The 23,394-nt window shown below is 43.8% G+C and overlaps 1 protein-coding gene across 3 annotated transcripts in view; it reads left to right on the forward strand.

The window, feature by feature from the left end:
• Positions 1-23,394, forward strand: part of MAGI2 (membrane associated guanylate kinase, WW and PDZ domain containing 2) — a 2,996,284-nt gene that overhangs the window by 2,820,814 nt on the left and 152,076 nt on the right. For all 3 annotated transcript variants that reach the window (XM_078679471.1, XM_078679479.1, XM_078679488.1), the window contains one exon: positions 23,162-23,347. In XM_078679471.1, coding sequence (XP_078535597.1) covers positions 23,162-23,347 — 186 coding nt within the window. The remainder of the gene's footprint in view (positions 1-23,161; positions 23,348-23,394) is intronic.

A 23,394-nucleotide genomic window follows, 5' to 3' on the forward strand; every position in this document is an offset into this window, starting at 1 on the left:
ATATGAAGGGGGAGATGTAGGGAAATCCAGATGTTTATTTACCGAATCGGTAAAAGTCGGTATTTACCGATTCGGTAAATACCGACCTGTAATGCTCCATTCATTCCTATGGGCTTTGAAGCCCATAGGAATGAATGGGGCATTACAGGTCGGTATTTACCGATCGGTAAATACAGATTTTTGGCAAGGGTGCAGGGGGTGTCACTTTGACACCCTCTAGCACCCCCAAAAAAGGTTCGGGGGCCATATGGCAGGCATACCTGCCCTAAGGGCAGGTCTGCCTGTCATATGGCACAGGTGTGCATGCGCACATTTGCATGCACACCTGAATCGGTATTTCACCATCAAATTGAATTTGATGGTAAAATACCGATTTCTAAGGCCTTGTGGGACTCATAAGAGTCCCACCTACATATCGATTTTACAGATTCTGTAAATATACCGGTCAGTAAATTTACCGACCGGTATATTTACAGATTCTGTAAAATTACCTATCGGTAAATTTACAGAACGGTAAATTTACCGATTCTGCCCCCTACATCTCAAATGCCTTTTACCGGTCGGTAACGGACGAATTCGGCCGTTACCGACCGGTAAAAGCCTACCTACATCTGGCCCCTAGTCCTTAATTCATGGGGCATGGGATAAGTGCATGGGAGACAAGCAGAATAAACATTTTATTTTTTGTAGTTTTACATAGTGCAAAGTCTGACTGTGGACAGGCAGAGGAGCACTTCACAACAGACGGACACAGACTGCATTGCCTTTTTGTTCTAGGCACATCCAGATTTGCTGGCATTCAAAGGGTGCTGCTGAGCCAGTGATTCAAACCTGCTTCCGTATGTGTCTCCCTTGCCTGCACTTCCAGTTCAAGCTCACCTAGTTTTGTACTCTAGGTTCCTAGAGGACCTCGAACCTTCAGCCGCTCACCCACCTCTATCGCAAGAACACAGAAAAATATAAGAAGCAAGGGCCCAGCTCTAACAATGGTCTCTATCTTTGCCTAAAACCACATGATTTGGCCTAGCAAGGAAGCTGGGATTGACCCCCAGAGTGGTTGTCCGGTTTTGCACAGTGCAATTGAGCAAGCCATAATGCTCAAATGGGCATACTTTTCTGACATCAAGGGTTACCATTTTATCCTTAATTCATGGGGAATGAGATTAGAAGAGCAGTGTCAACTGACAAGTAGAATCCATGTATAATTTTGTGCAGTTTTACATGGTGCGAGCTCCTATTGACTGAAGACAGACGAACACTCCACACATGACTTAGACGATCTTACTTTTTTTTCCTTGGCACATCCAGATTACAGCAAAGACCCAGTGCCGACAATGGTTTCTTTCTGTGCCTATGCTCACACGTTTTGGTCTAGCAGGGAATCAAAATTGACCCCAGATTCTCCTGTTTTGTACTGTACAATTCAGTCATAATAATTTGATGGACATCCAGATATGCTGGGAGGCCTGTGACTCACAGACTGCTAAATTCAGGGATTCGAGCCTGGACTGGTTTCCCTTGTCTCATGCAAACACAGGACAAGAAACTGCAAGAAGCAGCAAAGGCCTTGCATCGCCAAAGGTTTCCTGATCTTACCTGCTCCATGGTGGGTGATTAATTAATCTGTGCAGGTGGGTGTCCATTACTCATTTCAACATTCTGTGCCGGTGCCTGATGCTCAGCTGCTCCCTCTAATGTTGCCCATGCCAGACTCTCGCAATGGTAATGCAGCAGTTAGGATGCTGGAGGTTAAGTGTAGTGTAGCCTGTGCAGCACGAATATGCCTCTTCACTCCGTATGTAATGAATCCGCATGCTGTCACAATGCGGTCGTAACAGCGACAGCGTTGTGACAACGCATACCATTGCTCCACAAGTCGTTACAACGACTTGCGGAGGGGGGGGGGGGCGCTGCATGTTGGAATAGTAAAATTTACTATTCCAACTCCAGTCTGTGCGGACTTTAGGGAAGGTGTTGGATTTTAAATCCAACACCTCCCCCCCCCCGCAAGTCGTTGTAACGACTTGCGGAGTAATGGTATGCGTTGGCACAACGCGGTCGTTGTAACACATGCACATCCACATGCATATCACTCATCCGGCAGTAGATACACCACAAGACCCATAACGATCCTGCGCTTCTTACTCTCCACTCTCTCTTTTTTTTTTCCTGCTGCGGTCGGGGAAGGGGATGTAACAGAGACAATCATCGAAATGAGGGGGAACGGAGGAAACTAAAACGGACCAGCAACGAGAGGAAATGCGATTGAATGGACTAACACCAAGAAGACTGTGGCCCCCCCCCCGGGGCGTTTTTCTTTTTCTTCTTCCCATGTATATGTAATGCTCCATGTAAATATAATCTTCAATAAAAAATTACGGAAAGTAACAACCGCGTTGTGACAGCATGCGGACTCACGGATGCGGGGTGAAGGAGCTTCACTCTATAGCACACCATTAGGCAGAATGATCCATATGGAGTTGGGGTTTGTGTGACGAGCACACAATCGAGGGTGGATTTATGGCCAAATAATTTCAGATTTAGGATTTTTTTTCCTGCTACGGTCGGGGAAGGGGATGTAACAGAGACAATCATCGAAATGAGGGGGAACGGAGGAAACTAAAACGGACCAGCAACGAGGGGAAATGCGATTGAATGGACTAACACCAAGAAGACTGTGGCCCCCCCCCCCCGGGGCGTTTTTCTTTTTCTTCTTCCCATGTATATGTAATGCTCCATGTAAATATAATCTTCAATAAAAAATTACGGAAAGTAACAACCGCGTTGTGACAGCATGCGGACTCACGGATGCGGGGTGAAGGAGCTTCACTCTATAGCACACCATTAGGCAGAATGATCCATATGGAGTTGGGGTTTGTGTGACGAGCACACCATCGAGGGTGGATTTATGGCCAAATAATTTCAGATTTAGGCAGCGAGGTGAGTAAAATGTGTATAAACACTTTTAATGTGCTCTTCATGTACTGTGCCTTGCTGAAAACTTAGTCCATCGCCTGTGCTGTCCCAGCCTGTCCCCCTAGCTCAGCCATATATTATCCAACTGGAATGAGTAAAATTACCACTGCCCATGGTAGGAAAAATCTTTAGCCCCAGCCCTATGAAATATGGACCGGTGCTGAGCACTAGAAACCATTGGCACAAATTAAACACTGGTTTAGTGAGAACCTAGTCAAAATGTATAACCTGGCCTTGTGGAATATGGGTTGGTGCTGAGCACTGGAACCCATTGGCACAAATTAAACACTGGTTTAGTGATAACCTAATCAAAGAGTCAAATGCAAGCATACAGTCAATAGGTGATAGTAGAGGCAGTTGGTTTGCCTTGCTATGTAGTATTCTTTAACTATTTCCTAAGTTGGAGCAGCGTTGAAGCAGTCCTACCATCTGCACATCCTAAACAAAGATTTGTGTGACTACCTAAGCATCGTAACCGTTATTGGGCAAACCTGGATATAAAACGTAGTCTTCTTTACAAGAAAAGTGAACACTTTTCTTAGTGATTTATCAAACTTATGACATGAAAAAGGTTGTGGGTGCAACAGTCGTATAGGTTCCTCCTCACAGCTACTAGTTGCAGTCTAGGTTGTTAATCATAGAATACATTCTGGTGTCATCTTGTGGCCAGTGAAAAACACCCAAGTCATCTCATTTGCATAATAAGGGAGTGGGGGAGTCTTCTATCTAAATGGACCAGTCTAATGAAATAGTTTCATATCCAAAAGACATCAAATATGCTTACTACTGAAACAATGACCAATCAATCAAACAGAATTTATAGAGCACAGCAAATCACCTGTGAGGGTCTCAAGGCGCTGGATTTGCTAGCTGCTTCATGGAGATCTGTTAATTTGAACAGCCACATCTTGGGACCTTTCCTGAATTCCTGGAGCTATGAGGCAGTCCTCAGGTGTATGGGAAGGTAATTCCAAGCCTTGGCGGGCAGGTGTGAGAAGGAGCATCCTCCACTGTTGCCTCGGCGGATCTTTGGGGTGTCTGCGAGGAAGAGGGAGATGGATCATAGGTGTCTGGTCGGTTGATGGAAGGTCACGCATTTGCTGATGCATGCTGGTCCTTCGTTGTTCAGGGCTTTGTATGTATGGGTCAACATCTTGAACTGGCATCTCTTCTGGATCGGGAGCCAGTGAAGCTTTTTGAGGTGTGGTGGGTGTAATGTGGGTCTGTCTGGGGAGGTCGAGGATGAGACTTGCAGCTTAGTTTTGTACTGTCTAGTCCGTTCAGGATGAAAGGTATTGCAAAATGTGTTGATCCACTCGGCCTTCAGAGCAGGGTTATATGAAATGTTTGGACGACATTACTTGAACTTCCAGGTTTGGATCATGGGTAGAATGATGGCAGAGCACAACAAAGAGGCAAGCAAGAACTAAAGAGGAGTGGCTGATAGTGGAGCATTACAAAGCGAAAGGGAGTAACTCACGCAGTATCTTTCAAGGGAATAGGGGAAAAAGTCTTATGTGCTGAACCTTGTGAGTATACACCAGCTGATAATTGCATTTATATGTTCATCTCTCTGGGGTGTGGATTTTCGTTATTTTGTATGTAGTCAGATGAGTGCTGTGTGTCTGATTCCAATAAAAAAATTAAAACATTCCAGTCAGATCGCTTTGCTAGCTCCACCCCAGCTAGATCAATGGCCCTGGGCACTTTAATTTAGAAAGCTATGGATATTAACTTTTACTATTGATTAATAAAGAAATTTAACTTTATTTATATCTTTAACAAGCAAAGCATTTTCGTACAGATTTGTGTATGAAAGTTGTAACAAACCAAAGGGCCAGATTCAGTTTTTGACCATAGCTGATTGCCATCGAGAGGAAAATTATGTGATCACAAACTGTCAATGCGACCCAAAGGGGAAAACAGAACATGACTGTAATACACTAACATTAAGTTCCCCTGTGTCTCTGTTCATGAGCAAGTCAGTGGTTAAATCTTGATTTGTCATCTAGGGTAGGGTTTTCACAGTGCTTCATAAAAACTACCTGCTCAGTGTCACTGGACTCTGTGGTATGACTAGGGAACTTCCATGCAGTCAAGGTCAGACACAAGGCAGACCAGCAGATCTTCAGCAAAGTGTCAGTTTTAGGCAGAGCTTGAGGAAATGGGTAGCAATTTGCTCTGCATTCAAGAAGCATAATTGTAGGGTTCACACAGTTGGTCTCCAGCTTATGTTCACAGTCTTTGGCTGTTAGCTAGCAGCTCACCACCAATTCCTTGAGGTGCCCCTGTAGCGTTAACATCCGGATAGGGTAGGGCCTGTTTTTCCCCAACAGAGAAAATGCAGAGTGGAGCTGCCTTGCTTAGTGCTAAGAATGCATCGCAGAAGTTATAATCTATGTGACAATACTCAATGGGATTCCCCCATTTTGATGTTGTGGTAAAAGTTTTTTTTAAAACCACAGAGAGTCCCTGCCCTTGCCTTTTCGGTGTTCAGCATCAATCCTAAATTTTGCACATACCATTAGCATGAGGAGCTGTTCACGATCAGTTTCTGATAACTCTAACAATGGATGGTTTGGCGATGACTGCGTTCACCCTTCCAAATTGAGATGCTCAGACGCTGGTAATGATTTGTGTGACCAGAGTCTCAGGACATTCATAACTATTCTTGTTCATTGAAAATAAAATACCCCAAGGGGGTTTCTATTGCCAAAGTTCACAGTACATAATTTACTTGTGGGCACAGTAGGCTTCACCTCTGGGTGCAGCTGCGTCACCCAAAATCTGCAGAACTGCTGCAACCAGCCAGAAGCTTGCTTAAAATGGTGAAGAGGTTTAACCACCTTGAGACCATAGGGCACAGAGTCCAGGTATTGATCACCCCTGTCCAAGTGCACGACAACAGTGTGCCTGGGGGGGTCCTTGGTTTGTAGATGAGGGTGTCACACAGATCGAGCGTCCCCTCGTTCAAGCTACGCCAAATGGGAAAATACAGGGGAACATCAGGAACAAAGGAAACAATACTAGGCAAGGAACAGTGGGTACAGCCAACTAGGGACTGTCAATGTTCACTTTGAAAGCTTTCTGTCCCCTTAGAAACAGAAATCAGGTTTAGAAACGAGTAACAATCTGGGCTGTTGTAGTAAGGACAATTCCCAGTAGTTGATTAATTCTCCTCTTTCCAAGAAGAGCGCCTGTTGTATTACCCTTCAAGCACACTGTCTTGTGACTCTTCTGACCTGCTAAATTGGAAGGATTGAACCTCAAGCTGCCTGTCTCCCATTATCCTGCTACTGAATCTGCTCAATGAGCGAAAAGAACGTTACACGCAACAGTGTAAGGCAATTAATAGCCATGAACAGTGCGGAGGGGCAGGTCCTCAAAATCTGGAGTTACCCATTAGTGCAATTACAGTTGTAGTTGCACCATAGGCTGGGGGACTAAGTTAGCAATTAGGGGATTTCGATGGGCACGTTGTTAATTGCTGGTCACGGTTTCCAAGACTTTGGTGATAAGCGTCATATTGAAATTGCAGCAGCATCTGCCTCCATCCTGAAGGGCGAGATGACACCTTTTATGTTGGCATTGACCTGTGCAGATGATAATGATGCAGCTCTTGTGGACTTCAAGCAATGTAAGAAGTTAGCCAATGTGTATTCTAGGTGCTTACATATTGCAAAAGAAGTGGCATGTTAATAAGAAAAACGAACAAAGGCAATAGGTGTGCTGTTTGCTGCTAGCCTTTTGGCTTGTTTTTTTGTCATGGCTTTTGTCAATATTTAATGTTAGGGAACCTTGTAAATCCTTCTCTTTATATATTTATAAATAAATAAAAAACACTGGCTAAAAGTAAAAGAAGATGTGGACCCAAAAGCACACATTATTGTAATAGCCCCTGGCATAGTGGCATTGAAGGCAACTACATTGTTTCTCGATGTGCCCCTTGTGAAAGAGCCGAATGCTGTCACTCACAGTGAAGTTATTCAAGAACGGAAGTGGACTGGCTTTTGTATGTTGTAATGGGTGAGAGAAAATATGAATAACCGTGTGAGGTCCTAACGGGTGTACGGGGCTGGCTGAGAGTCCCAGTAGGTACCACATATCATAGGTCTTGGCAAGCACCAGAGCTTGGAGAGGATGTGGTTTGATGTGGTTTTAAGGCTAGACTGCTGACTTTCGAACTGGTAAACAAAGGTTGAAGCCTCGGGTCGATTCCACATCCTGTGATTCTTGGCAAATAACTTCATCTCCCCGTGCCTACCAAAAAAAAAAAAAAAAAAGTATGTGTTGTTGTGTAACGTAACTGGTGTTCATGCAAAGCTGAACTCGGACAAGTTGGAGGTCCTCATCCTCAGATCCACCCCTTCGGCCTGGGATGACTCCTGGTGGCCGACCGCACTGGGAACCGCTCCGACACCCACCCACCACGCACGCAACCTAGGGGTCATCCTCAAATCCACCCTATCCATGACTAAACAGGCCAACGCCGTCTCCTCCTCCTGCTTCAACACCCTCCGCATGCTCCACAGAATCTACAAGGGGATCCCCACTGAAACCAGAAGAATGGTCACCCAGGCCCTCGTCAGCAGCAGGTTGGACTACGGAAATGCCCTCTATGCAGGAGCCTCGGCCAAACTCCTGAGACGGCTCCAACGCATCCAGAACGCCTCTGCACGCCTGATCCTCGACATCCTTTGCCGCAGCCACATCACACCCCACCTGAGAGACCTGCACTGGCTCCCGGTCAACAAGAGGATAACCTTCAGCTCTTCACCCACGCACACAAAACACTCCACAACACCGGACCAACGTACCTCAACAGACGACTCAGCTGCTACACCCCCACCCGCCAGCTCCGCTCCGCTCCGCCGACCTCGCCCATTCCACAGTCCCCCGCTTACGAAGAGCGACCTCCGGCAGCAGATCGTTCTCCCACCTCGCCGCCAAGACCTGGAACACCCTCCCCATCCACCTACGGCAGACCCAAGACCTGCTGACCTTCAGAAAACACCTCAAGACCTGGCTTTTCGAGCAGTAGCAGCATTCCCCACCCCAGCGCATTGAGAACCTCACGGGTGAGTAGTGCGCTTTACAAATAATATGATTGATTGATTGACTGGTTGATTAAAGTGCTCAATACCTTTGGGTCGAGTTTGCGTTATATAAATCTGTAAACCAAAAAAAAACCAAAAGAGAGCTTCTGGGGGAGTTGGGAAAGAGTTGACCATTAAGTCACATTCATTCACTGAGGGAAAATGCACAGTAGGAAGGTAACACGAAGAAGCATAGACGAGATTCAGACAGGGCGAGCCTTCGCCCGCACCAGACAGTTGCTCATCTTCAATAAATTTTCCGCGGACGGGGTTTCATAATGATACAGTACACGGCTTGCGTCATCTAACGTATGAAGTGTTTATTGATGAATACGTGGAATGTTTATCTCTGATCATTGCATCTTCCCATCTAAATTGCAACGGAATGCATGAGAAGGCAACGTCACTGTGCAGAATCGCAAAGCCAATTGTCACACAGAATGCTGCCCTCGGGGACTCATTACATTGTTTTGCAGTATAATATCATCCAATAAAAGAGTTTTTTAGATGAGTAAATTAATTACAACAATAGAGAATATTAGGCTTCTTAGGTCCTCATCAAAAAAAGTTCTACAAACAAGCATTTTATCTTACAATATTTGCATAACCAGTTTAGCCTTTTGAATTACTTTCCAGTTCAAAATGAGTCAAGTCTTATTACAGAGTAAGCTTGCTTTATGCACCCTTGCATAAAAGCAGATCAATATTTTAGCTTCCACATAACATTTGCATTTAAAGCGCTTTATCCCTCGCAAGGTGTCTGGTGAGCGCTAGATAGACAACCAAGCCAAAGCCACACAAGGCGTATGTAAGCTGCTGATGGCACATTCTTCTTGTTGAAGTAGTGGATTATCCGAATAGTAGCTATCTCCAAAAAAAAGCTGAAATTCTCAATGGATACTATATAGAAGAGGCCACTATCAGTTTATGGGTATTAGCAACTCTATGATCTGCAGAGTCGCTCACATAGACCTATTTAGTTTGCGAAAATAGTATTGACTCATTCATAGAAGATGAAAAATAAGCTGAAGGCTCTGCGGATACATAGCGTATAATCGTCGGGTAGACAATTCTTTAATGCATGCTTTATGATAGGGATACATCATTCCATAGCATGCTAAAGAAGAGTTTGACTTTGCTGGACCCAAATCCTGTTTTACCACCAGCTTATTCAGTTCATAGCTTCATTGTCTCTTGTAGGTTTGGACTTTTCTAGGAGTATTTATAGGGAGGAACAGTTGAATACAGGAATATGGTTTTAGTGGGTGAAGTTTGTCTGTATTTTGGGAAAGGTGTGGCCCGTACATTTTACATGATTTATCGGCCACTTTGTCTGGTGACTATGCATTACTCTTGTAACGCGGAGATCCGGCCAAATTCCTCCAATCGCCACGTGGAAGAATGTGACATATGTGCACGAGCAAGATGTGGCATCCCCGAGCACCATTTTATAATGCGATGGGAGGGCACGAGCAGTCACGGTCAGAGGGCTGCTTCTTGTGTAGATTTGCTGCTGCTCGAGTAGATTTTCAGTGGATGGAAACACACAAGGGACTGAAGGCATTCAGTGGATGTATGCTCAACCATTTGGACTTGTGACCTGGTGTTTAGGATCAAAGACCAACAATGCAACCAGTATGAATTAACTGCCACCAGTTGCATTTTTCCAATCATGGAACATTTTCTCAAGAGGTAATCTCTCTATGTCCCTTCAGCATGGTAAATGAGCAGGTGCAGGCGCTCCCAAAGACAATCATGGTACCAAGCGGGGTTGGATACTATATAGACTCACCAGCCACGGTCGGTGGTAGGAGTTCCTGCAGGGCGGTGACGTGGGGAGGGGGAGGGGCAGGGTGGGGGGTAGTAATGTATGGAATACGGAGTTTAACAGGTAAGTAAACATATAAATAAATAAAACGAATTTCGTTGCGCGCACTGCATCGCATTTGGTGATGCAGTGCACAAACGAAATTCGTTTTATTTATTTATATGTTTACTTACCTGTTAAACTCCGTAATCCATACATTACTACCCCCCACCCTGCCCCTCCCCCTCCCCACATCACCGCCCTGCAGGAACTCCTACTACCGTCCGCGGCTGAGACTCACCACATTTGTAATCTCCCTGCTTTTCCTTGACCTGGGTTTGGTTATCTAGGATACAAAGTCCTCATGAATCCAGCGTTGCTTAAATCCTTGAATCATATTCCATGCAGGTTTGTCAGCCACCCTCGGGGAGGAGGCATAGACTGGGAAAAAAACAGAGCAGCTGAAAGGAAAGTACTGCTCCGAGGCAGTCTGCTGAATCTCGTTGGTGAACTCGAGTAAACTTTGCAGATGTCCTACTGGGCAAGCGCCAAGGGGCAAGGTTTTCTTTAACCTGCAGGCACAAGCCACAGCAGTGACATCACATGAGAGGGAGTGCTGAATTAGACAGCCATCGACCCAGTTCCTTTGGGGGGCATGAACAATGGCACTGTGAGGAGTTACATAACTCCAAGCACTTTAATGGCTGGGGTTGAGGCAGGCCAATGAATCCAAGGAGGGAGTGGGTGGCAACAATTTGTTGATTATCACAGAAGGGCAGGCAGTTGTAGGGGTGCAGGCGTCTGCTCTCCTGCATATGATTTCACTTAAGAAAACATTATGGAGCAGAGCGCACAGAGTGCTCCTTATCTTGACTGTATGCTGCAGACAACAATTGCACTAGTGGACTAAGACGTAAGTGTGCAGCTAATCCTCTGCATCAGGGGCGTTGTCACCCTCTACCGACACCCTCTCCATGCTTTAGCAGCTACAGAGGGGAGTGGGTTTCTTTATGGGCTTCTTTTGTCTGCAGCTAAGCAGACAAAGGTTCATAATGTACTTGGGAGGATGAATGAGTGAATGGAAGGATGAGGAATGGATGGAATAGTGGATGAATAGATGCATGGATGAATGAGTGAAAGGATGGATGTAAGAATGGAAAAGTGAAATGGAGAGAGGGTGTATAAGTGAAAGGAAGAGTGGGTGGATAGATGATGGATGGATAGGTGAAAGGGTGAATGGATAGGGGAGTAAAAGGATAGATCGATTGATGATGAGAGAAAGGATGGATAGAAAAATTAGCGAAAGGATCAATGTATGTGTGGAAGTGTAAAAAGGATGGATGAATGGATGAAGTAAAAATATGGATGTATAGGTGAAAGAATGGACGAGTGAAAGGATGGATGTAAAGATGGATGAGTAAAACAATGAATGAGTGAAAGGCAGGATAGGTGGATGTCTGGATGAAAGGATGGATAGATGGATGAGTGAAAGGGTGATTTGGTGGATGAATAGATAGATGGATGGATAAGTGAGTGAAAGAAAGGATGACTGAGTGAAAATGTAAATGGATGGAAGAATAGATGGATGGGATAAATGGTTGCTCGATGGGTGTAAGAATGGATGACTGAGTGAAAGGGTGGATAGATGGATATGCCAGAGGATAATGGATGGATGGAGTGAAAGGATGGATAGATGGAGCAAAAAGGTGGATGGATATGGAAAGGATGGATGAATAGATGGATGAAAGGTGGTGGATAAGTAAAAGGATGGATAATTGAGTTGATGGATGGATGTCCCTGTCCCAGTGTCAGCTCTCCTTTAAGGGTTCCACAGCTACACTACACCCTACTTGTTTTGTGGTCCATTTTTATTGTATCAAGACTGAATAATGATTGATTCTTGGTACAATAAAAATAAAATGCAGATCCACTTTTGGCCCAGCAATAAACTTAGGCAGCTATTGACAGGCTCCGCCATTCCAGCACTGTGACCATGTCTGTGTGAATATGTGTGTGAGTGAAGGTGAGAGTGAGTGAGAACGAGTTACAGTAAGGACATGTATGTGTTAAAATGAATGTTAGTGAGTGAGGGAGAATGACAATGAGTGTAACTCAGTGTTACTGTGTGTGATGCACTGTAAGACTGAGTAATTCTGAATGAGAAAGAATGAGTAGGATTGAGTGAGACAGAGTGGGTCAGGGTAGAATGAGTGAAACTGCATGAATTAGTGAGACAGAGTGAGACTGAGTGAGTCAAAGTGAGAGAGTAAACATGGAGGGTTATTGACACGAGACCTGCACTTCCAATGGCACAGGCCTCTCAATCATATCTATAAGGAGACACAAAGCCACCCTGCATTTCTTTACATGGCCTCATAGAGATGGAGTGAGGCAAGGCAATACGCATGCCTTACTCTGTGTCAAGGAGGCATTCCATGGACATTGCGGTGAGTGTTCCTAGGCAACACCCATAGATTTTTACGCTGCCCCAGATTTACAAAGTCACTTAAACGTGGGGCAGCGCAAAACCTTACGTCTCCCCAGAACAGGCGTAATGAGGAGAAATGTTTTCATTTCTCCTAGTTTTTTCCTCTTTCCATGTGTACTGCATTCTGCAGCACACATAGAATGAGGACAACACATCCATGGACTGATTTTGTGCAGGAAGGTATCCCTTTCTTCACAAAACCGATCCTGCCAACAATGCAGAACAATGGTGGCTTTGTTAGTGCTAGGCACCAGATTGTGCACCAGTGCTGGCTGAAAGGAAAGGAATGCACTGTATGTATCTTGTAGATAAGCCAGTGCAGCAAAAAGACGTGGCACTGCCCTACGCCAAATCTTTGTAAATGAGTGTGAGAGAATCCTTCAAGAACAAGCTCATTGGGACCACTTTTCTGTTTATTTCTGAACTGACAGATTTACCTTGCTGAGTTGGCGCAACACATGAATGCAGATTGTCACATAAGTAGCCATTTGTGATCCTGGCTGCACACCACCAGAAGCGATGCTTTCAAACACTGCTCTCTTTCACACCTCTGCATAGCCAGCAGATTAAAAGGTTTCTTTGTCATGGTCATTGCCCGTCTCACAAATGTGAAAACTATGATAAATTGGGTACTAAATCATTCAGCTCTCTAATGATGAATGGTTTATCATCTCGCGCACAAAGGCAAACTCCTTACTTGATCAAAGTCTTAGGTCGTTGTGTTATTAAACCGGCTACCTCTGCGCAAGATGCTCACATGCATCTTCTTGCATACAAATTAGAAGGGCGCAGCAAGATAGCGAGTGCTTATGCCGGGCCCTAGGAAGATTATAGGGGCATATTACCAAGCATTAGCGATAATTATCGCTATTGCTTGGTTAGAGACAAAAATGTATCGCCGACCTGCGGCGATTTTTATCGCAGATAAACCTTGGTATTTTTACCAAGTTTTATCGCAAATGCGATAAAAATTGGCCGCAATGCATGAATATCGCTGAAAAGTCAGCGATATTCAGGCATTACCGAGCTAATGCTCTTAGCCATGTTATCCACTTTCCATTGGATAACATGCTAAGAACTGCTCAGGGGCAGGTGTTAGCTTTTGGAGATATTTGCGCTTAGCGCAAATATCTCCAAAAGTTGGTAATAGGAGATAGCGATGTTAGCGACTGTTTCCAGTTGCTAACATCTTGGCACGCCCACTTTGCATGTCATTAGTGATACATTTCTCTGACATGCAAAGTGGGGCCCAAGATGGTTGCTATCTCCTACTAGCTGTCACTAACTGGTGTTAGCGACAGCTAGGTAATAGGGAGATAATTTTATCTCCGCGGGGATAAACCCCCTTGATAATATGCCCCATAGTTATTTAGAATGTAATGTAATTTGTGCATGTTTTGATACCTGCGTTTAGGCCTGAAAAGTAAGGAACGTTCGAGCAGAGGCATCCATGACGAATTGTAAACCATGCTAAATTTGAGCAGGGGTTTGCGCGGGCTCAGCACTGGAGCTCGTTTTAAATAACTAGATCTTAATCAAAAGACGTTCACTCACTGATTGCGCTGAAGCCAGAAATGAGCACAGTTGAGAATGAAACATTTGCTGCTGCAGCATCAGTAATAATAATTGTGGGAGAAAAACACAAGTTCTAATTCTTTTAAGAATTGGCACTGCTATGACAGCAAAGGGAAGTATCACGGAAGGCTCCTTGTAGTCCCTGCTGGTCTTCCAAGCAGTAGGAGAAACTCACTCACATTCTATTGGTAGATTTGACTAACGATGGGCCGGGGAAGGCCGGCGTTATACTATCAGTACACATCCTTCTGAACTATTCAGTGATTTGAGACCACCATTGGCATGGCCACATTTAGATTTAGAAGCCCGGACAAATAGGAGCTCTCTACTTGACCCACAGCAGCAGGTATCAGACATTCTCATTTTTTTCCTTCCCTTTAGTTTTTTTAAACTTTGTTTTCCATTGTAAATGATGAACTACAAGTATCAAGATTCAACGACACAACTGCACAGGCCAAGTTGCTCACACAAGACATCGAACAACTAAGAAGCAACTAAGAAGCAATCCATCTATATCAATGTCGAATGCTGACTATATGCAACAAATGGCAGAACACAATGCATATATAATTGTTGCTGATTTTGTACACAATAATTAGTTGGGGTATATATTGCAATGTACATAGCAAAGGGGCTGACATAATAACTATGTCTGAGAAGGAATAGAGCAACAGAGCTGGCACTGACAGTTGCAGTGATCAGGGCCAGCACGGTTGGCACCTGGAATGGTCTGCAAAGAAACTGACACGTTTTTTGGCCTGGCATTTTATTGTCTTTGCAGCCTGCTGACTTCTGTTCCACGATCGGACAATGCATTTTCAAAATCCGGTGCTCGAGATATATGCTTTTCTTGGAACCTGTAAAGCTACCATTAACAGACACGTACTGGCAAAACCAATAATTTGACAATTATGTAAAAGGGCGAAGAAATTGAGTATTTCTGATTTTGCTTATTTCATTTTTACATAAGACGCACGCATACTAAATTGGTGTAAGGCGTGGATACTTCTTGCGAGCATTTGATTTTATACGTGCTCTTTGTACAGTACACCAGAGGGCGATAACGGTAATGTGCACTGGACAATGTAAATGTTTGCCATGAACGTCATGAAAACTATGACTTTAGGTTCAGACACAACAATCTGGCAAAACACAGGCCCCCGCAGCCCCTGTGGAGTGGGGGGCCCCCGAGCTGCAGGGGTCCCCTCAGCACAGTACTTAGACCCAATGGCGGCCCCCCCCCCTCAACTTTCGTAATGCCACCCGGCGTTGTGCAGGAGCATGGATTGTCAATGAACATGTTTGTAAGAGCGGATACAAGTTCACCTTTTATGAATGACCAGTATGTAGACGTATGTCGATTCTGACATATCAGCAGCAGCGATAGATACCAGAGTCCCCCAAAAACAAATAGAGGTCTCTTGTTCAGCAAAGGGTGCTAAGGGTGCAAGTTCTATATGTACAGAGCTGTGAGGGGTAGGAAGCAATGAAAGTTAAGAAAGCAAAAACTAAAATTACAACAGTACATAGGATCTCGATTTGTGTCCAGCACAGCAGCAGTCCATGCATATCCGTAGACTGCAGGTTTTCTTTATGCCAATCAGAAGAAGTGAGAGTGAAGTATTGCCTGAACAGCAATATAATATATAATAGAATAGAGTGCATATACTGGAGAGCCACTGGCAATAGATATAAAAGCGTTGGGATAGCCAATAGGGCTCGGCAATCTGAGTGCTATAGGCGTTGGCAATGTTTATGCATTTGTGTACGGTGCTGGAGCGGGATTGATTGATATACGGCTTCTCAGTCGTAGAACAATCCCAAAGCTGCTGTTGTCCATTATGTTACCACTATGCTTCGCATAGCGTTTGTCAGTGTTATTGATAATGTCAGCACTTTAGTTGTTTTCACAACCCTTCCTTGTAGTCTTCCTTCCATGTGCATGACCCAGCTAATTTTACGGTAGAGACGCAGTGGTTCACTTTCTATTGCAGGAATTGGTCTAGTGCAGCCGCTGCCGTAACATCTGTAGCACCAGAAGAGTTTGTTGCAAAGCATGCATAGAAAATGTCACACAAGTTGCACGTTAATAACTGCGTTCTAATCCTGCATGCTTCCCATCATCCAAAATCCATTAGCCTTTTCTTTGTTTAGTGTTTTGTGTAATTCAATGACTTAGAAAAGAGATAAGTCCACACGTTCCTGAATGTTAGTCATTTTGAAGCACAGCTTTCGTATGTGGCACGCTTACTTCCCAGACGTCATATATGCGAAGTAAATGAAGCTGCATGTGGTGGAGCATGTCAGCCATCGAGATATGCACACTTCGCTCATTAAACCATTTGTAAAATAATGCATTACAATTTACTAGCTTTTCCATTGGCCATTATGTATTCAAGTACATGAAAGCTGGGAGACCTTTGTCACGAGTGCTTGTGCACAAAGCAAGCAACGATGAAAGAGGGGGTGAAGGGAGCAGCAAATTGGTATGAGGTTGGGTGACAGGCTAGAAACACCAGAATGCACAGCAATGTGATGAGATAAGAACAAGGCCTGTTTAGATAATCGCTCGGAGCAAATGTAAACACAAGTGTTTGTGAAAAGCTCTGTTAACAAAAGTAAAAAGTATTTCCTAAAATGGCTGCTGCGAATGGATATTAGTAAGTGGTCTGCTCTCGATGAGGGATAAAAACACAGGAATATACATGATGCATGCATGCCATGGAAAAATGAGAATAAAGAATAGAATAGTGATGCTGGAGCTAGCAAATGGGAAGCCTATGGGCAGGATAAAACCCATAAAGTAGCTACAACATGTCTATTTCGAGACAGCACATGTGCTGTCTTGAGCCGAGACGTAAAAACAAAGGCCTTCCTTGTGTAATACGCACCTACAGATGTAATTAGAGGTACCCTAATGCTAGGCTAGGAGACACAGAGAATTATATAAAGCACTGTAAGATGTAAGTAAGGTAAAGCACATCAAAACACATGCACCAATAGAATCCTTTGCATATGTGACAGACATATGTAATTTTTACCTAACACAATGGATTATGAGCGGTGTTCCTGATATGCATTACAACATTGAGATTAAAAATGAAGGTTCTCTCAAGTTCTGCTGACTTTTACAAGACTAGGGCACTGCAGCAAATACTAAGCCATTAAAACAAGCAATGACAAACCCTATAGGTCTTGTATTTTGTTAGGGCAAGTGTTGATAATAATTATTAGGCGACTTTTCCTCTGCTGCATCCAGCTGACCTTAACACCTTCGCTGCAGCGGCTATTCCGCCGCAGCGCTAAGGGGGCGGGGCGGCGGCGCAGCGGTCCCGTGCTCGTGACGGAACCGCTCCGTCACGGCACGCGGGTGAGCTGTGCTAGTGACGGAACGGTTCCGTCAAGGCCCCCCCCGCTCAATAGAACGCACCGCGCAGGCGCGAAATCAGCGCCGCGAAGGCGGGGCCGTGACGGAACCATTCCGTCGCCAGCACAGCCCACCCGAGGCTCGTGACGGAACCGTTCTGTCATGAGCATGGGAGGGGTTAAAGGGAAAATTCCATAATGGAGTCAAGCCTTTGTATATAACAATATGGAAGCTGGGAGTAGGGCCCTTTCGATAAACAGACTACAGTGGCCAAGTTAAGCTGTGCCTGAAGTAAACTTTTATGAAAAGAAGCCAGAAGATGAAATGTGGCTTGGTGTACTTAAAATACATACACTCAAAATGTAGCATAGCAGATCCTATTGACAGAGGGTCAGTAGTTTTAGTTTCATCCTTTAAAACAATGATTTATGCATATGTTAACTATCTGATTGAAAAAGCTGAAAGTCTAACTACCTGTTATCAAGAGTAAGAACATTTAAACAAATGAGCATGCAAAGGTGATTAATGAGTAGAACTGAACCTTTTTGAGGGACGATGCAGAGGTAAATTTAAACATTTATGTATCGGTAAGAGCAAAAATAAACAAGTAACACTTTCACAAGGTAGCGGATGAACAATGTACACACAGACAAAAAAAGTAAGGCTGGAAGGCACTTTCTGATGCCACATCTCTCACACTGACTTTATCAGCTTTGACATTTGAAGGTCAGGAATAAACAGCAACCAGACCTAAGGAACAGCTCTTTCTTCCAGCATTGGCCCAGGACCCCTTATTTTGCATGCATCCAGCTTGCAGCAAGAGCTGAATCTCCCTCCAACCAAACCTTACAATAGCTTCTTCACTCTTCAATATGTTGTTAATTTGATGGAGAGTTGGTAATTTGTAGCCCCATAGAAAGTGGTATGCAAATGCGAACTTGCTTTGGTTTTGGGAAAACTCAGAAGTGAAAATAACACAATAATACCCTTTGAATATCAAGTCAAGTCAAGAAATACTTTATTCGGCTCAATATTCAAAAACCATAAAAGTACAAGACACACACATAAAAAATGGTCCAAAAATCACGATGCAGCATTAAGAAAAAGTATCATTCTACAGTTAAAAAGGAGACATACAACAGTTAAACATTTACAAAATACAAAACTTGATTCAGGTTACAGTGGGCATTATTTGTGGTGGCTGTTCTATGTCCAATTAATCTTTTTGCCCAGTCTCACTGCAATGGTTAAAAATTTAGCCACATTGTAAATTTCCCAAATGTCTGTTAACAGTTGAAGATACAATAAAGCTGGTTTGACCTGCCTGAACCCTCTCCCCTTTAATAGGGGTATAATAAATTTTTTCCTGATATCTTCAAAGTGGGCACAGAAAAATAAGTAATGGGCAGTGTCCATGATTGAGTAACCATCACAGTTACATATGTTCAAATCCAAGTCCCTGGTCCAGCCAGAACGGCCAGAGATTAACAGATGGACTTTGTTCAGTCGGAACTTGGTGAGAAGATACCTGTGATTTGAGTTATTAACAACCTTTAGATAGAGTTCCAGGTCGTGATCTGAGGAAACAATCAATTGGTGAGTCCTAACAGAGGGCTTTAACAGCTCCCTGCTTTCTCTGTTCATTCCACTATACTGCAAAAAAGTGTTCTTTGCCCACTTCAGATCAGCTTTCACCAGGATAGATGGGTTATAAAACAGTTCAGGCCGTCCCAGCTTTATGCACGTCTGTTCAACGTATTTCAGCCAGGGAATCTTGTTCCAATGATCCAACTTTAAGCAGTCCTTTAGGATTTCATGGTTAACTTCCAGCTCTGAATTGAGCCACACCGATATCCATTTTAAGAGGGGGGCCATAGAAACTCGATCTTCCAAAAAATCCACCCCACATTCCTGGTGGACTATGAAGCTGGCAGTGGATCTTGGCAAGGAAAGAATTGATTTTAAAAAGTTATCTTCAATCACTTGAAGAAATTTAATAGGCCTAAAGCCCCACAGGTCTGCACCATACATAGCAATGGCAATACATTTAGCAGCATACACTTTTAAAACTGCCTCTATGGGCTTCACCCCTAATTTACGTGAAAAACCCAGGACCGCGGATATGGATCGTGCCAAAACCTTTTTTTTCTCCAACATTTGGGGATGCCATGTAGAACGGTCATCAAATACGACACCCAAATAAGGGAATCTAGAAACTCTTAATAACTTGTGGCTGTTACAGTGCAGTGTCATAGCATTTGTTTTGGCCTTTACATTGTGGCCTACCACCATAACGTGGGATTTGCCAAAATTAATACTTAAATCCAGTTTTGTCATAAAAGTATAAAAAGAGTTCAGCAGACTTTGTAGACCCACTGTGGTTCTTGCTATAAGGGCAGCATCGTCAGCATACAGTAATGCTGGCAGTAAGTATTTCCCCGCCCTAGGTATATCTTTACAAGCTGTACACAATATTCCACCCAGATCATTGATATATAGTGTAAAAAGCAGGGGTGCAAGGATGCAACCCTGCCTTACACCATTAGTAATCGTAATTTTCCCTGTACAGTTCCCTTTTCTGTCGTAACGGACAGTGGCGGTAAGGTCCCTATGCAGGTCATCTAAAAAATACACTACGTTTGGGTCCATTCCAATACTAAGAAGCTGTCCCCACAACTTGGATCTGTTAACTCGGTCGAATGCCGAGGACAGATCCATGAAAGCAATATACAGGGATCCTTGCTTTACTTGTGTGTATTTCCCTATAAGCAGTTGTAAGTTTAGGCTTTGATCAATGGTACTACGCCCCTTTCTAAAACCGTACTGAAGGGGGGAGAGGGTGTTAGTCTCCTCTAACCATTCAGTAAGTTTGCTTAGGACCACTCTCCCTAGGACCTTGACCGCAGAATCTATAAGGGATATGGGGCGATAATTTACGGGATCCCCCCTGTCCCCTTTTTTATAAATAGGGACGATTACTGATTGGGTCCATGAATCTGGGATACCTACTTTAAAAATTCTGTTGAAAACTCTAGCTAAAATTTTGGACCAGAATAAAATGTCAACTTTAAAAAGATCAGCGGGAACCCCATCCGGCCCGGGAGCTTTATTGCTGGTCATTTTCCCAATGGCCACGGCCACCTCTTCCTCATCTACCGTTAGGCTATAAGGGAGTTGGAGAAAGCAGGTCACGTCATCAGTTCCGGGGGTTTCCTGTTCGTAAACAGATTTAAAGTGCGAGTGCCATTTTTCTTCTTGAATACCACAATCTAGTTCGTTATTGCTTGAGTCCGAGAAAAAGGGTTGGTTGACCACGGCCCAGAATTTGGCGCTACTTTTCAAAACATCAGTTGAGGTCAGGTCGGCCCAGGCGTCCTCTCTGATCTCACGTCGCCTTTTTTCAATGGTGAACTTATATTCTTTCCTCAGGGTGGCCACGAGCGTTCTATCAACTGGTTTAGATTTGAGTGCTACTTTTAACTTATGATTAGCAGCAGAACATTTGTTATCAAACCAGCCTTCCTTTCCTTGGGTTTTCACTTTACCCTGTCGCGTCAGGTTGGACAAAATATCGGCGCAGACCCTTTTATACGCCTCTATTACCTCGTTGTCCTCTGCCTGATCATCCATACAGAGTTTTATGGCCTCCTGACTGCTAATACACAGGTTACGAAGAAAGTCCTCAGGGATTATCTTACACCACTTAATTCTGCGTGCCTGGTCAATTGGTCGTATATCACGTTTATCCACTAAGCTCAAGCTGCTTTCCTTTATATCAAATACATTCTTGACTTTTAATACAACCAGATTATGGTCACTGTGGTGGGACCTTACAACAAAGTAACTAATAATTTGGCTCCCGTGACTACTACTCAAAAAAATATAATCAATTGTGGACCCACTGCCATGACCCGTAAAGGTGGGAATGTGCTCTTCCCCCGTGTTTGGCAACATTAACCCATTTTCGGCCAACAAGGATTCCCAAAAAAAAAAAATGAATATCACCTGGGCAAACAAGACTGCTCTAATGTGCAATTTGCACTTCTTGTAATCCTGGTCTGATCTTAAATGATTACAACGGGTTAAAGCTGGGAGGCCTTCACGTCTAGAGGAAAAAGTGGTAATAGTAGGTTACAGTGGTGCGTGGATGTTATTGTACACAGGATTCTGTCAAATGTCGCAGGTTGGGCCCTTTGCAGCCCATTGTGATGAGTTGTTATCTGTAGCATGAAGTGCAGTGTGTGATTGATCGGGGGTCTCTAGGTTGTAGTGCAGTGTAGTAGGCCAGTGTCCTTAAAGCGCAGTGCAGTATAGTGGGTTAGTGCTCTCAAGATTCAGTGTAGGCTGGTGAGATAAAATCAGTACGGTACACCACTGTGGCATAGGTTTGTGTCATTATGCTCTGAGTCCAAATATTCATTAGTGTCATTAGGATGCATTGCACGATGTCATGTTATAATCCACAGAATCACCCAGGATTCTCTAGGATGTAATGTAGTGGATTAGTAACACTGGGAAAATGTATAATGTGGGAAGTTGGTTTCGGTAAGATGTGCTACAGTGTGGTCGATTAACCTTGGGTTTTAAGGCAGTGAAGTAAAATAGTTTTCCCAGGATGTAGTGTCTTGGTGATTGTATGTAGGGCATAGACCGATACTTTCACATCACTATGAGAGCATTCTTAAAGTGAAGTAGGATGGATTAGAGATTTTAGGATTCATTATATGTATTTTAACCCAACAGATTATTTCAGCAAGAACTGGTGTATATAGTAACACACTACATAAAAAATCTTAATGGTTTTGGCACTAATAAAAGATATGGTGAATGATGAACAATGCTCTAGATTAGAGTCCAGTATTGTGTGTCATTGTTCTATTGTGGCGTATGTTGGGTTAGTGTTTCTAGGGTTAAGTTCAACTTGATAGTTTTGTTGTCTCTGAATGCTGTGCAATTTTAGGTGGGTCTGCCTAGGATACTGTGCAGTGTTTGAGGGTAGTGTCAAAAGAACGCATCTTGGAGTTTTGAAGCCCTTAGTTACAGTGCATTGTGGTGTATTAAAATCTAGAGGGTTCATTCTGGAAGATCAGTATCTCAATATGCAGTGCAGTGTAATGGGTTTCTATCCATAAGGTACAGTGTAATGTTGTGGGTTGTATGCCTATCTTTCAATGGAAAGTGGTGGATTATTGTCGATAGTATAGAGTGCTGTTTGATAGGCCAGATTCCCTAGGGGGACCTGGGATGTGTTGGTTCTCCAGTAGCTATTTGACTTTACTCACTCTACTTAAGCAGTGTGGTGGTGGTTGCACACTTTGATGGGCACTTTGATGGGCTAAGACCCTCAGAATTAGTGAAATATGGTTGTTGAGTCTCCATATGGTGTACTTCAGACTCTTGGTATTGCACAGAAGGCTGCTTGTCATCGTTGTACTAGACTTGGGCCTATGTGAAATGTGTATTATGCCAGTGAAAGTCAGAAACTTCACACTACCTCAAGTTTGAAAATTTAGAAAATTTTGCGGCAACAACATTTTGTACAAAACAATTACCCGCAGGAGACTTGTTAAGGCACAAAATGGGTTGTGAAAGAAATGCTCTCCAAACTAGTGATAAGGATCGTACCTGCCATGAATTACGAATGTGAGGTGTGTGCTTGCAAATTTTCAGGTAAGCACTACAAAGAGTATTTAACAAAAAGCCGAAGTTGGAATCATTTATAAAACTTGTCAGATGCCTGTGTTTTGAAGTAAAGCTCTTTTTTAGATTAATAATTTATACATTGTACGGCACATTTAGCTCGAACACACTGCGCTGGGCTTTTAATTCAAATGAGTCTGTTTGTTTTCCAGCTGTACCGCATAAAATCGGGCGGATTATCGAAGGAAGCCCTGCTGATCGGTGTGGGAAGCTGAAGGTGGGAGACCGGATCCTCGCTGTGAACAGTCAATCCATCGTTAGCATGCCGCACGCGGATATTGTGAAATTGATTAAAGATGCGGGCCTGAGCGTGACGCTGCGCGTCGTGCCTCAGGAAGGTAAGCAACGCACCCACGACTGTCAGAGGCGCCTAATGAAGCCTCCC

The sequence above is a fragment of the Lissotriton helveticus genome, chromosome 1_1 (assembly GCF_964261635.1).
Source record: "Lissotriton helveticus chromosome 1_1, aLisHel1.1, whole genome shotgun sequence".
In the NCBI taxonomy this organism is placed as follows: domain Eukaryota; kingdom Metazoa; phylum Chordata; class Amphibia; order Caudata; family Salamandridae; genus Lissotriton; species Lissotriton helveticus.